The 15,633-nt window shown below is 40.0% G+C and overlaps 1 protein-coding gene across 3 annotated transcripts in view; it reads left to right on the top strand.

The window, feature by feature from the left end:
* The window catches only part of SLC25A47 (solute carrier family 25 member 47), a 36,886-nt gene that overhangs the window by 8,496 nt on the left and 12,757 nt on the right, over positions 1–15,633 (top strand). Inside the window, exons 3-6 of one of the 3 annotated variants that reach the window (XM_043983038.1) lie at positions 4,008–4,079; positions 6,015–6,197; positions 9,859–10,138; positions 11,360–11,636. In XM_043983038.1, the coding sequence (XP_043838973.1) occupies positions 4,008–4,079; positions 6,015–6,197; positions 9,859–10,138; positions 11,360–11,636 (812 nt within the window). Of the gene's footprint in view, positions 1–4,007; positions 4,080–6,014; positions 6,198–9,858; positions 10,139–11,359; positions 12,204–15,633 lie in introns of those variants that run through there. The other 2 variants (XM_043983039.1, XM_043983040.1) reach the window with 2 other exon arrangements.

The raw sequence follows: 15,633 nt of genomic DNA, 5'->3' as shown, positions 1-15,633 counted from the left end.
CCAAGAACCTAAGGAAGAAGTGGTTTCCAACCTGTGAGGATGAGTGTTTCATTGAGGGGAGTAGTCCAATGGAGGTGTTATACTTCAGTACTTCAGAGGGACCTTGATTTCATCAGTGTATTCTAGTATTCTTTCCAGTTTGATCCTGAGTACGCTACCACTTACTTTCAATTTTTAACATTAATTTTTATTCACTTGTTCAGATTAACGCCCCCTTTAAAATTTTAATAGTATTTCATTTTTTCATTACATGTAAAGACAATTTTCAACATCTATTTTTTGAAAGATTTTGATTGGAACACTAATGTATTGGTTTTTTGTTTTTAACACTAATGTATTGTTGGTGTAGTTGTGAACTGACCCAACCATTCTGGAGAGCAATTTGGAACTATGCCCCAAGGGCTATGGGGCTGTGCATACCCTTTGTTTGACTCAGTAATACAACTACTAGGTCTGTATCCCAAAGAGATCATAAAAAAGGGAAAGGACCCACATATACAAAAATATTTATAGCAGCTTTCTTTTTGGTGGCAAAGAATTAGAAATTGAAGGGATGCCCATCAATTGGGAAATGGCTGAGCAAGTTGTGGTATATGAATATAATGGAATACTATTGTACTATAAGAAATGATGAGCAGGCAGATTTCAGAAAAACCTGGAAAGACTTAAATGGAGTGATGCTGAAGTAAGCAGTAAGAAGTAAGTGAAGTAAGCAGAACCAGGAGAACATTGTACACAGGAACAACAACATTGTGTGATGATCTTCTCAGCAATACAAAGATACAAGACATTTCCAAAGGATTCATGATGGGAAATGTTCTCTACATCCAGAAAAAGAACTGTGGAATCTGAATGCAGATTGAACCATACTATTTTAACTTTTTCTTTTTTTTTTTTATCTTTCTTTTGGTGTTTCCCTTTTGTTCTGATTCTTCTTTCACAACGTAACAAATGTGGAAATGTTTTATAATACTTTTTTCTTTTTTTAGTGAGGCAATTGGGGTTAAGTGACTTGCCCAGGGTCACACAGCTAGTAAGTGTTAAGTGTCTGAGGCCGAATTTGAACTCAGGTACTCCTGACTCCAGGGCCGGTGCTCTATCCACTGCGCCACCTAGCTGCCCCGTGATTTATAATACTTTTTTTTTTTTTTTGGAAATGTTTAATGTGAATGTACATATATAACCTATATTAGATTGCTTGCTGTCTGAGGTGAGGGAAGGGAGAGAGGGAGAAAAATTGGAACTAAAAATCTTATAAAAATGAATGTTGAAAATTATCTTTATATGTAACTGGAAGAAAATAAAATACTATTAAGGAAAAAAAGGAAAGATTTTGAATTCCAAATTTTTCTCCCTCCCCTTCCTTCTCTGCTAGACAGCAAGCAATTTCATGTAGGTTATACATGTGCAATCATGTAAAACATATTTCCACATTTATCATGTTGTGAAAGAAGAAACGGAGCAAAAGGAAAAAACCCACAACCCCCCCCAAAAAAAAAAAGTGAAAATAGTATGCTTCAATCTGCATTCAGACTCCATAATTCCTTCTCTGAATGTGGATAGCGTTTTCCACGACGAGTCTTTTGGAATTGTCTTGGATCATTGTATTGCTGAGAAGAGCTAAGTCTATCACAGTTGATTGTTGCCCGTTGTTGCTGTTCCTGTGTGACTTATTCTTTTTTTTTTTTATTTTTTAAATTTATTTTTTTTTTGCAGGGCAATGGGGGTTAAGTGACTTGCCCAGGGTCACACAGCTAGTAAGTGTCAAGTGTCTGAGGCTGGATTTGAACTCAGGAACTCCTGAATCCAGGGCCGGTGCTTTATCCATTGTGCCACCTAGCTGCCCCCTGTTGCTGTTCCTGTGTACAATGTTCTCCTGGTTCTGCTCATTTCACTCAGCACCACTCCATTTAAGTCTTTCCAGCTACCCCCTTTTGACAACCTAAATCAACTCATTTATAAAGTTATGGAATCTCAGAGCTAGATGAGATTTTAGTGTCAGAAGGTCCATTCCCTCCCCCCCCACCCCCCAGTCATTCATTCAACCTTGGCTTGAACATTTCTGGTGATTGGAAGGTTATCAATGATTCTATAGATTTCTTTAATTGAGCTGAAGTCAACCTTTTTGTAATGTACACCCATTGTCCCTAGTTATGACTCTTTGAAATATTCAGAATCAGTCTATTCTCTTTCCTACTTCATTCTTTCAGATAGTTGAAGACTGCTCTAAGTGTGTTTAAGTCAACACTTCTCTAGGCTAAACATAGGATTATAGATTTAGAGCTGGAAGGGACCTTAGAGGTCATTCAGCCCAAGCCTCTTATTTTACAAATGAGGAAACTGAGGCCCAGAGAAGTTAAATAATTTTCCCAGGCTGATATAGCTAGTATGTGTCTAGGGTAGAATTTGAACCTAGGTCTTCCTGTCTCTGTCCAGCACTCTAGCCATAATCCTGCCTCTATCTCCAGTTCTGTCAAATAATACTAGGAAGATATGGTTTCTAGTTTTCCCACAGTCTTGGTTGCTCTTTGGACATATTCTATTTTGATAATATCTCAATAAAATCAATCACCCAGACCTGTACATAATATAGCAGATCTGTCTGGGAAGAGTGAAAATTTCTAGCCCTTAAAAATTCCTCTTTCAAATGGAAATTGAGGGAAGGCCCATCAATTGGGGAATGATTGAACAAGTTATGGTATATAGATGTAATGGAATACTATTGTACTACAAGAAATGATGAGCAGGTAGATTTTAGAAAAACCTGGAAAGATGGGGGCAGCTAGGTGTCAAAGTGGATAAAGCACCAGCCCTGGATTCAGGAGGACCTGAGTTCAAATCTGGCCTCAGATACTTGACATTTACTAGCTGTGTGACCCTGGGCAAGTCATTTAACCCTCATTCCCCTGCAACCCCACCCCCAAACCTGGAAAGACTTAAATGGAGTGATGCTAAGTGAAGTGAGCAGAACCAGGAGAATATTATACACAGTAACAGCAATATTGTGTGATGATCAATTGTGATAGACTTAGCTCTTCTCAGCAATACAATGACCCAAGACAATTCCAAAGGACCCATGATGGAAAATGCTCTCCACATGCAGAAAAAGAACTATGGAGTCTGAATGAAGACTGAGGCATCCATACTATTTTCACCTTTTTTTTTTGTTTTTTGTTTTTTGTGGTTTTTCCCTTTTGTTCTGATTCTTCTTTCACAACATGACGAATGTGAAAATATGTTTAACATGATTGTAGTGTATAGTCTATATCAGATTTCTTGCTATCTTGGGGAGGGAAGAGGAAAGGGAGGGAAGGAGAATAATTTGAAACCACCAAATCTTACAAAAATGAATGTTGAAAGCTATCTTTACATGTAATTGGGGAAAAAAGAAAACACTATTAAGTGAAAAAATTAGTCTTTCTCAAAATTTACAACTGAAAATAAAATAAAATTGAATTAAAGAATTACTATTTCTTTTATGTCTGCCATTTGTGGGTTACAATAATATGAATAATAATAATAGCTAGCATTTTATAGTGCTTAATAATTTTCTTTATTTTTCTTTTCTTTCTTTTTTGCAGGGCAATGAGGGTTGAGTGACTTGCCCAGGGTCACACAGCTAGTATGTGTCAAATGTCTGAGGCCTGATTTGAATTCAGGTCCTTCTGAATCCAGGGCCAGTGCTTTATCCACTGTGCCACTTAGCTGCCCCCTCGCTTAATAATTTTCAAAAGATTTTACATAAGTTATCTAATTTTATCTAACTGATGACATGTCATTTCACTGTTCAAGACTTCTCGGGCTTTTCCATGATGCTGTGTTCACATTTCTGCCTTTTGTTTATCCTAAAATCCTTGGCAACCCTATGATTTCCTGACCCTCTGTTTCTCTTCTCCTGGTTTCACTGGTTTAGAAACAGAGCTTACAAGATACCACGGGGTGACCCCCAAGTCCTAAGGATCCTTGTAATTGGCCTAGCTCTAAATGGATCATTTCCTTCTTTACAGGTCAGAATACAAACTGAGAAGAAATATACTAGCATCTGGCAATGTGTTCGAGAACTATACAAAGCAGAAAGGGTAACTCTATGCCCCTGGTTACTATCAACATTTCTTTCTTTTTTTTTTTTTTTAGTGAGGCAATTGGGGTTAAGTGACTTGCCCAGGGTCACACAGCTAGTAAGTGTTAAGTGTCTGAGACTGGATTTGAACTCAGGTACTCCTGACTCCAAGACTGGTGCTCTATCCACTGCGCCACCTAGCTGCCCCAACATTTCTTTTAGAGGTTCAATTCATCCAGAGGGCAAACACCAAGATCATCTGGGAAGGATACTGCCTTCTAGCCTCCTTTATCTCCTGACCAAAGGGTAGTTTACCAAACTTATTTTAAAATTCAAATGGATTAAAATTATTTTGGTCTTAATGGGTGTAGGATTGAAGACAAGATCTCTCCTTCTCAGATGAATCACAATAGCAATGACAACTAGATGGTTTAGTGGCTAGAGCACTGGGCCTGAAGTCAGGAAGACCTGAGTTCAAATCCAGTCTCAGACAATAGTTGTGTGATGCTGGCCAAGCCACTTAACCTCTATCTACCTTAATTGACTGGCGAAAGAAATGGCAAACCACTCCAGAATCTTTGCCAAGAAAACCCCATGGGCAGTATTGACATGCTATAGTTCATGGGATCAGGAAGAGTTGGATATAACTGAACAATAGCAACAAATTAAGTAAATTATCCCATTCCATCCTCAGGAGAGCCCTGTGTACTCTTATTATTCCCATTTTGCAGATGAAGAAACCAAGGCTCAGAAAGCCTAGGGTCACACAACCAATAAGTGCTGAAGATGGGATTCAGACTCAGGTCTTCCTGAGCCCAGTACTCTAACCAGTTAGCCATGCTACCTCTCTCAAGTCAATTCAATTTATTCAACCTCCCACTCTAAGGAGTACTTAGTGTCCACAACATCTTTGAGGTAGGCAGGAAGAGCCATTCAGCCTCTACATGAGCTCCTCTACTAATGGGCACTTACTATTTAATGAAGCCTGCGTTCTTTCCTTCATTTGGATCACCTGCATTTCTGGAGCATAGACAGTGGCTAAGGCCCAGAGCTAAATACTATAGGAAGAGCAGTCAATCTCATTGTTATCCAGTTCTAGTTGGGGCAAAGTTATTTTTTTTTTGGTGAGGTAATTGGGGTTAAGTGACTTGCCCAGGGTCACACAGCTAATAAGTGTTAAGTGTCTAAGGTCGGATTTGAACTCAGGTCCTCCTGACTCCAAGGCCAGTGCTCTATCCACTGTGCCACCTAGCTGCCCCCGGCAAAGTTACTTTTAATCGTTCATTCAATAAATATTCATTAAGCACCTACTATGTGCTAGGCATTGAGCTAAGCACTGGGGATACAGAAAGATGCAAAAGACAGTTCCTTCCCACAAGGAGTTATAGTCTAATGGGGGAGACAACAAGCAAGCTGGCTTCCTCACCTGGAAGGTCACTATACTAACAAAATCAGAGATCCAGTTCCTGTCCCCATGGACATGTACTATGTCCCACTTTTGTCTCCAGTTATTCCTTCTACCGAGTTATCTTATTAGGCACTTACTGTGTGCTGGGGCCCCTGTGCTAAGCTAAGCTGTGGAGGAGACAGAAGAAAGACATTTGGTACCTGTCCTCAAGAAGTCAGCAGTGAGGACACATTGACTCAAAGAAAAATCAAAGGGCAATAAGAAATAGTATGGTATGATATCTCCCCCATTAGACTGTAAGCTCCTTGAGAGTAGGGACTGTCTTTTGCCTCTTTCTATATTCCCAGTACTTAGCTCAATACCTAGCACATGGTAGGTGCTTAATGAATATTTTGGGATATAAACCTAGCAGTGGTATTGCTGGATCAAAGGGTATGCACAGTTTTATAGTCCTTTGGGGCATGGTTCCAAATTGATGCCATTCTCTTTTCTAATGATCTCTCAATCTCTCTTTTCTTCTCTTTTTTGCTGGTTTCCTGGCTCCAGCTATCTGGGTTCTACAGGGGGCTCTCCCTGCCCGTGTGTACAGTGTCTCTGGTCTCCTCAGTCTCCTTTGGCACCTATAGGCACTGCCTTTCTCACATCTGCAAGCTCAAGTATGGCAATGCGGACGTGAAGCCCTCCAAAATGGACATCACTCTTTCAGGATGTGCCTCTGGCATGGTCAGGGTAAGGAAGGACAAGATTGGCCCTCTGTTCCCAGGAATCATGTTTAAAGTGGGAGAAATAAATCCATGGGGCTTTAGAGTCTTAGAGAAAAGGATCCCACTGGTATTCCTAGCTTCTGGTAAGCAATAAGGTCATGGGATCATAGAATGTCAGACTTGGAAAGGGCCTTAGAGACCAACCTAGTTCATTCTCTCATCATACAGGTGAAAAAACTGAGGCTTAGGAAAGGAAATCTGAGGCCTCCCCAGAAATTAGCAAAAGGGTTAGGGAGCAGCTAGGTGGCACAGTGGACAGAGCACCGGCCCTGGATTCAGGAGGACCTGAGTTCAAATTTGACCTCCGACACTTAACACTTACTAGCTGTGTGATCCTGGGCAAGTCACTTAACCCCAATTGCCTTGAAAAAAAAAATTAAATTAAATTAAATTAAATTAAAAGGGTTAGGATTAGATTGCAGGCCACCTGCCTGGCTCCTGCTCTGGTGCTCTGCTCTAGTAAGGCACAAATTCTCATGAAGTAGGAGGCAGGAAAATGATTAGGACAATCTTTTTGTTTGATTTGATATAATCCTGCCTAAAGGTAGGGCATGAATGGACTTGTTGACCTGACAATCAGTCATTAAAGAAGCATTTATTAAATATTTACTTTGTGCCAGGCCCTGAGATACAGAAATACACAAAAACACTGTCTCTGTCATGAGGAGCTCATATTCTAATGAGAGAGATGGGTCAATAACTAGGTACACATAAATATACACAGAATAGATGGAAGGTAATTTTGGGGATGATGAGGGGGACTAGAACAGCCTCCTGTAGAAGGTGATATTTGACTTGAGTCTTTAAGGAAGCCAGAGAAACTGAGGCACTGTGAAGGAGAACATTGCAGGCATGAGAGCCAGTCAGCAAAGGTTGAGTTGAGGATGAAGTAGTGTGTGTGTGTGTGTGTGTGTGTGTGTGTGTGTGTGTGTGTGATAAAGTATGTGGAGGGGAGGAGAATGTGAGAAGACCGGAAAGGCAGGAAAGGGACTGATTACCAAGAGCCATAAATGTCAAATAGAGAGATTTTTATTTTATCCTGCAGGCAACAGGAAGTTACTTTAGTTTATTGAGGAAGTGGGGCTACATTATCAGAACTTTAAGAAAATCTCTTGGGCAGCTGAATAAAGAATGCAATGAAGTAGGCAGAGACTTGAGCTTGGGAGACCAAATAGTAAGCTTTTGCCATTGTCCAGGCTCTAGAAGTGCTATGGGGCTTTACTAGAGTGATGGCTGTGTGAGTGGAGAGAAGAGGAGGCATATATAAGAGGTGTTGTGAAGGAAAAAACAATTTGGGAATTGATTGTATAATATGGGGTGAGTGAGAGTGAGGGGTTGAAGGTGGCATTGAAGTTGCAAGCCTGGGTGACTGGAGAATGGTTGTGCCCTTAATAGCAATAGAGGAGTTCAAAAGAGGGAAAGGATTTTTGGTGGGAAGGGGGAGGGGAAGATAACAAGTTTGAGTTTAGATGTGTCACGTTTGAGATTCCTCTAAGATATCCAGTTTGAGGGGACAGCTAGGTGGCACAGTGGATAAAGCACCAGCCCTGGATTCAGGAAGACCTGAATCCAAATCTGGACTCAGACACTTGATACTTCCAGCTGTGTGAACCTGGGCAAGTCACTTAACCCTCAAACTGGATAACCCAAAGTATCCAGTTTGAGATGTCCAAAAGGCAGCTGCTGCTATTGAATTAGAGCTCAGGAGAGATACTAGGGTTAGACATATAGATCTGTGAGTCATCTGCATAGAGATGATAGTTCAACTCATGAGATCTGGTGAGATTGCCAAGTGAGAGGATATAGACGGGAGAGAGAAGAGGACCCAGAACAGAGACCACATGATTATTAAACATTATAAGCATGAAGAGCAAGCCAAGGAAACTGAGAAAGAGCAGTTGGATAGATGTGAAGAGAACTAGAGAAACCTAGGAAAGAGAGACCATGCAGAAGAAGAGAGTGATGAATGGTGTCATACGATGCAGAGAGGTCAAGAAGAAAAAGGATTGATAAAGGCCATTAGATTTGGTAACCAAGAGATCATTGGTCACTTTCAAGAGAACAGTTTCATTGAAGAATAAAATTGGAAAGTGGATTGCAGAGGGTTTAGAAGAGTGAAAGGGTCCAGGGTCTAGGGTCCCCTACCCTATCAGGAAAAAAGGAAGGTAGAAATGAAGGAAAGAAAAAAGAAAGAAAGATGTTAGAAGAGAGGAGACAAGTATGTGAGCAGCACTAGATCCATGTTACCCACTCTAAGACCTCTGGGCAACAGTTCCCATTTCCCTAGTGCTTAAAGTTAAACAACTGAAAAAACAGTCATGTTGTTTGTTTATATTACATTCCTTTCCAAATATATCCTTATCTGTATAATGAAGAGTTGGGACCACATGACCTTTAAAGTTCTTTCCAATGTCATCTATGATCCTTCATCCCCCCAGGGAATAAAAGGTTTTAAACAAATTACTTTCCTCCTAACACCCCTAGGAGGTAGAAAGTACAAGTGTCATCTTTGCAGTTTTACTAAAGAAAAAGCTGAAGTTCAAAGGGTCCAATGGATTTGCCCAAGGTTATGTTAGTTATACAGTTAGTAAGTGTAAGTGGCAGGGTATTAGCCCAGGTTTTCCTGATTTCCAACCCAGGGCTTTTTTATCATTAACTTGGGCTTTAGGAAGTAGCTGCAAGAAGAAGAACTTGGTGCGGTAGAGAAACAGAGTGGGGTCTTCACTGAGGCTCCAGAAGCTGCCCACTTTTGGAATGACGGGCTCCTAACAAGGCCTCTAGAAAAATGTTTGGTGGTCCTTGAGCTGAGAGGTTGGAGGTGCCCAGGCTGCTCTCGCGCTGACCCTGCCTTTAAATATGTCTTTGATGCATGGTCTTGGGCAGTGTCAATTAATTTCTCTGAGAATCTTATTGAAAATGAGCATATTAGGAGATCATCCATGTGACAACAGTGTGGGGAAGACAGTGATAGCAACCATTTCTATGATGCTTTTAGAGTTTACAAAATACTCTCCTCAAAAACTCTGTGAAGGGGGCAGTTAGGTAGTACAGTGGATAAAACACCTGCCCCGGATTCAGGAGGACCTGAGTTCAAATCCAGGCTCAGACACTAGACACTTATTAGCTGTGTGACCCTGGGCAAGTCACTTAACTCTCATTGCCCTGCCAACCCCCCCCACCAAAAACCCCAAAACCAAAACCTCCCCCACCCAAAAAATCAAACCCTGTGAGACAGGGATTTTAAAAAGTAAACTATTTAATGAACAAAAACCTGTTTTCTATGCCAACAATTTCCCCTCATTGGGAAAAAGAAAAACTTTTGTAACAAATATGCTTAATCAAGCAAAATAATTTCCTGCATAGGATATGTTTAAATGTATGTGTGTATATGTGTGTGTGTCTCATTGTGACATAGGGTTTTTGTGCAACTATTTTTAATTTCCATTTTACAGATGAGGAAACTGAAGCTAAGAGGTTAAATGACTTACTCAGGGTCACCCAGCTATTAAGAGTCAGATCCTGGATTTGAACTCAGGCCTCCTCTGACTCTGAGGCCAGCATTCTTTCCACTGCACCCCAATAACATAGCAGCAGTTTTATTCTTGGTCTTTCCTTTGATTTCCCAGGTCACACTGACATCCCCGACAGAAGTGGCCAAAATCCGATTGCAGACACAGAAACAGCGTCCCTCGATAACTTCTTCATCTCCCAGTGAGCTCCTTCCCCCACCAAAGTACCAAGGTCCCCTGCACTGCCTGAAGACTGTGGCCAAGGAAGAAGGCTTGGGAGGCCTCTACAAGGGCAGCTTGGCATTGATGTTCCGAGATTGCAATTCCTTTGCCACGTACTTCCTCTCCTACTCCATCATCTGTGAGTGGCTCACTCCAACTGGGCAGAGTCATCCAGGTAAGACCAACACTCAACAGAGATTGACAAAGTTATTATGAAGTGCCAGGCACTGGGCTAGGTTCTGGTGACAAAGACAAATCATCCCTGCCCTCAAGGAGTTTACATTTTTGGAGAATAGTAACAATAGCTAGGATTTACATATTGCTTTAAGGTTCTCAAAGTGATTACAAATATTATCACATTTTACTCTCACAAAGACAACCTTGGGAAGCAGGTGTTGTGATTATCTCCATTTTACAGATCAAGAAACTGAGGTAGACAGAGGTTAAGCGGCTTGTCCAGTGTCACACCGTTAATAAGTGTCTGAGGCAGGATTTGAACTCAGACTTTTCCTGACTTCAGGAATCGTTATCTTCCCTCTATGCTCTAGCTTCTTAAACTGTGGGCTGTATAACTGAATGTTGGGGTCATGAAAAATTTGGTAACAGTCCTGTGTACCTATTTTATATACTCATACACCTGGCATCAGTAAAAAATTCTCGGGGCAGCTAGGTGGCGCAGTGGATAGAGCACCAGCCCTGGATTCAGGAGTACCTGAGTTCAAATCTGGCCTCAGACACTTTACACACTTACTAGCTGTGTGACCCTGGGCAAGTCACTTAACCCTAATTGCCTTCCCCCCCCCAAAAAAAAGATTCTCCAATGAAAAAGGAAAGGGGTCATGAGTGGAAAAAAGTATAAGAAGCCCTGCTCTACACCACCTAGCAGTAACTACTAGGTGCTTCAGAAGGGATTCAGTTATGAGGTGGCAACTGAATTAAACCTTAAAGGGAGGTAAGAATTTCAGGAGGGATAGCCTTCCAGGCATGGAAGAAAACTCACTGTGCAAGCACAGGGCCTTAGAAGTCTAAATAGGTTTGTTTGGATGGAATATAGAATGGATGAAGGGGGATAATAAGAATAAATCTGGAAAAGCCGGCATCAGCCAGAGTGTGGAGGTCTTTAAATCCTAGGCTAAGGAGCCTGAATTTTATTCTATATACAGTTAGGAAATCAGCGAAGATTTCTGATCAGAGGAGTGTGTGATATGGTCAACTTTGTGCCTTAGGAAGATGAATTTGGTAATGATGGTAGCTGAATTAGAGCAGGGAAAAGTGACAAAGCGGTTAGGAGGCTATGGTAATCATCCAAGTGATGAGGCTTAGATATAGAGCAGCTAGTTCCCATATCCGAAATATGAGTGTGGTGCTGAGTGCCTTCTCTGTCTCTCCCTTGCAGACATCCTGGGTGTGCTCTTCTCTGGTGGCTGTGCGGGTGTCCTGGCCTGGGCCGTGGCCACTCCCATGGATGTGATCAAGTCCCGTCTGCAGGTTGATGGGCTGGGTCAGCAGCGGTACCGAGGATTCATCCATTGTATCACGCAAAGTGTGAAGGAGGAAGGAGTGAGGGTCTTGTTTAAAGGACTGGCTCTGAACTGTTGTCGGGCCTTCCCTGTGAACATGGTAGTTTTTGTCTCCTATGAAGCGGTCCTGAAACTGACCCGGGGTTTCATGACGTAAGTGACTCCTTTCCTCATCCTGAAATGAGAAGAGGCTCCATTTGTGGATGCAAACCAAGCTGGGGTGAAATGGAATTGAATTCCAGACTTTGGGACTCAGGGTTATAGGTCTCTAGCAGCAACATCTCATTCCAACAGCTGGTGGCTGTGGGGGCTGGAGGATCCAAGTCGGGGGCTGGAGGTGAATGGTCAGGAGTTGAACAGGCAGCTGCCCATTCCCTGCTTCCTTAGGACTGCTCTTTGGTGAGGTTCTACCTCCCTACCAATGATTGATTGAAAGAAACTGAGTCCAGCCCAAGGTGGGCTGTTAGGTCACAGAATGAGTTCTCCATATCTACCTTCTTAGAACAGGCAGCTCCCTACCTTCTGAGACTTCAGCACTGCCCTGTTAATAGGGCCTGCCTACCTCACCCACCTCTTTAAAAGCTTCTGAGAAGCACAGCCTGGTTCTTTGGTACGTACATATTGATAACATTTTCACACTTTCAGATGCTTTCTATTGATGTTTTGAGTGTAACCTTTCAGGTGTTTTAAACTACATGTAAATAAAAGAAATGTTTTGGATGGCTTTCGTTTTGAGTCTTAGTCTATAAGGAAAAGTAAGAATGCTAGAATTAAAGTCAAGAAGACCTGAGTTCAAATATTCAAACACTTATTAGCTGTGTGACCCTCAGCAAGTCATTTATCCTCTCTAAGCCTCAGTTTCCTCATCTGGAAAATGGGGGATAATAATAGCATCTACTCAGGTGGCTTCCCGAAATTGCTAAAACCAAATGTAAAGAGTTTTGCAAACCTTAAAGCTTTATTTATGTGCTAACTCTCATCATCATCATCTGAAATTTTCAGTATGTCATCATGATGTCATAGCCAATAAAAGCTAATGTCTGAGGCTTACAGAATGTTCAGAATAAAGGAGTTACTAATTCCAGTGTATTCTGTCTTGGCCAGATCACAACTGTAGTATTGAATGCAGGTCTAGGCTCCTTCATTTAAGAAGGATAAATTGGCTAAAGGGAGGAGACCAAAATGGCAGGAGGAAAGGAAACTATGCCATATGGGAATTAGTGGAAGGAAGAGGAGATGTAAAGCTTGAAGAAGAAAAAAACCAAAGGAGGACATGCCAGTTGTCCTTGGTATTTGAAGAGCTGTCATGTGGTTAGAGATAAAGAGATTGAAGCCTCTAGTTGCCTTGGTGGATAGAGTGCTGGGGACTTCCTTTTTAATTATCTTTTATTTATCCTATATATAGCTTGCTTTATATATATTTCTTTACATGTTGTCTCCCCCATTAGATTGTAAGCTCTTTGAGGGCAGGGACTGTGTTTCACCTCTTTTTGTATCCCTAGCACTTAGCAAAATGCCTGGCACATTGTAGGTACTTAATAAATGTTTATTGATTGAGATTAAGTGACCTGCCCACATTACTGTCACACGTTTAGTAAATGTGTGAGGCAACATTCAAACTCATGTCTTTCTGTCCTGCACTCTTCTCCCTCTATACTGCTTCACTTGGTGACCTCATCTGCCCCCATGGATTTAGTTACCATCTCTATACTGATGATTTTCAAATGTATTTTTCCTGCCCCAATCTCTCTGCTTGCTGACCTCCAATCTCACATCTCCAACTGCCTTTCAGACATTTCCATATGAATTTTGTTATTATTTTTCTAGAGCTATAAAATATTTTTTGATAGTTTGATTAGTATAGCACTAAATAAATAAATTAACTTAAGTAGGATTGTCATTTTTATTATATTTGCTCGGCCTACCTATGAGCAATTAATATTTTCCCAGTTGTTTAGATCTGACTTTATTTGTGTGAAAAGTGTTTTATAGTTCTGGTCATATGGGTTTGTCTTGGAAGGTAGACTCCCAAGTATTTTATATATTGTCCACAGTTATTTTTATCAGAATTTCTTTATTCGTTGTTGGTGGACTTTGTTGGAAATATATAGAAATGCTGATGATTTATGTGGGTTTATTTTGTATCCTGCAATTTTCCTAAAGTTGTTAACAATTTCAAGTAGTTTTTTAGTTTATTCTCTAGGATTTTCTAAGTATAACATCATATCATCTGCAAAGAGTGATCATTTTGTTTCCTCATTACCTATTCTAATTCCTTTAATTTCTTTTTCTTCTCTTATTTCTATAGCTAATATTTCTAGTACAATATTAAATAATAGAGGTGATAATGGGCATCCTTGCTTCACCCCCTGATTGTATTGGGAAGGCTTTTAGCTTATCCCCATTACAGATAATGCTTGCTGATGGTTTTAGATAAATATTATTTATCATTTTAAGGTAAGCTCCATTTATTCCCATGCTCTCCAGTGTTTTTATAAGGAATGGTTGCTGTATTTTGTCAAAGGCCTTTTCTGCATTTATTGAGATAACCATATGATTTCTGTTGTTTTTGTTATTGATATGGTTAATTATGCTGATAGTTTTCCTAATATTGAACCAGCCCAGCATACCTGGTATAAATCTCACCTGGTCATAGTGTATGATCCTTGTGATGTATTGCTGTAATGTAATTGCTAGTATTTTATTTTTAAAATTTGCATCAGTATTCATTAGGGAGATTGGTCTATAATTTTCTTTCTCTGTTTTGGCTCTTCCTGGTTTGGGTACCAGCATCATATTTGTCTCATAAAAGGAATTTGGTAGGACTCCTTCTTCACTTATTTTCTCAAATAATTTATATAGTATTGGGAAGTTTATTGATGGCTTATTCAATTTCTTTTTCTAAAATTGGGTTATTTAATCATTTTATTTCTTCTGTTAATCTGTTAATTTATATCTTTGTAGATATTCATCCATTTCATTTAGATTGTCAAATTTATTGGCATATAATTGGGCAAAATAATTCTTAATAATTGTCTTAATTTCCTTTTCATTGGTGGTGAGTTCACCCCTTCATTTTTGTTTTTTGGGTTTTTTGGGTTTTGGGGTTTTTTGCAGGGCAATGAGGGTTAAGTGACTTGCCCACAGTCACACAGCTAGTAAGTGTCAAGTGTCTGAGGCTGGATTTGAACTCAGGAGTCCTGAATCCAGGCCCGGTGCTTTATCCACTACACCATCTAGCTGCCACCCTTTCATTTTTGATACCAGTAATTTGGTTTTCTTCTTTCCTTTTTTTGACCAAATTAACCAGTCATTTATCTATTTTTATTGTTTTTTCATAAAACCAACTCAATGGTTTCCTTACTTTCAATTTTATTAATCTTTCCTTTGATTGTCAGAATTTCCAATTTGGTGTTTACTTGGGGATTTAAAATTTGTTAATTTTCTAGTTTTTTTAGTTGCATGCCCAAATCATTGATCTGCTTTTTCTTTATTTTATTGATATAAGCAGTTAGGGATATAAATTTTCCCTCAAGAACTGCTTTGGCTGCATCCCATAACTTTGATATGTTGTCTCATCATTGTCATTTTCTTTAATGAAATTTTTGATTGTGTCTATGATTTGTTCTTTGACCCACTTGTTTTTTAGGATCAGATTATTTAATTTCAAGTTGATTTTTAATCTCTTTCAATTGTCCATTATTGAATGTAGTTTTTATTGCATTATGATCTGAAAAGGATGCATTTACTATTTTTGCTTTTCTGAATCCGGTTTTAAGGTTATTATGCCCTAATACATGATCTATTTTTGTGAAGGTCCCATGTACTGCTGAGAAGGTATATTTCTTTCTATTACTGTTCAGTTTTCTTCAGAGATCTATCATATCTAACTTTTCAAGAATTTTATTCATTTCCTTAACTTCTTTCTTGTTTATTTTTTGGTTAGATACATCTAGTTCTGAGAGGGGAAGGCTAAGGTCTCCCACTAGCATAGTTTTATTATTTATTTCCTTCTGTAACTCATTCAATTTCTCCTTCAAAAATTTAGATGCTAGGGCAGCTAGGCAGTACAGTGGATAAAGCACTAGCCCTGGATTCAGAAGGACCTGAGTTCAAATTTGGCCTCCGACACTTGACACTATGTGACCTT

Source organism: Dromiciops gliroides, chromosome 2 (assembly GCF_019393635.1).
Source record: "Dromiciops gliroides isolate mDroGli1 chromosome 2, mDroGli1.pri, whole genome shotgun sequence".
NCBI classification, from domain to species: Eukaryota; Metazoa; Chordata; class Mammalia; order Microbiotheria; family Microbiotheriidae; genus Dromiciops; species Dromiciops gliroides.
The sequence above is the reverse complement of the archived record's forward strand: the minus strand, read 5'-3'. Positions and strand labels throughout refer to the sequence as shown.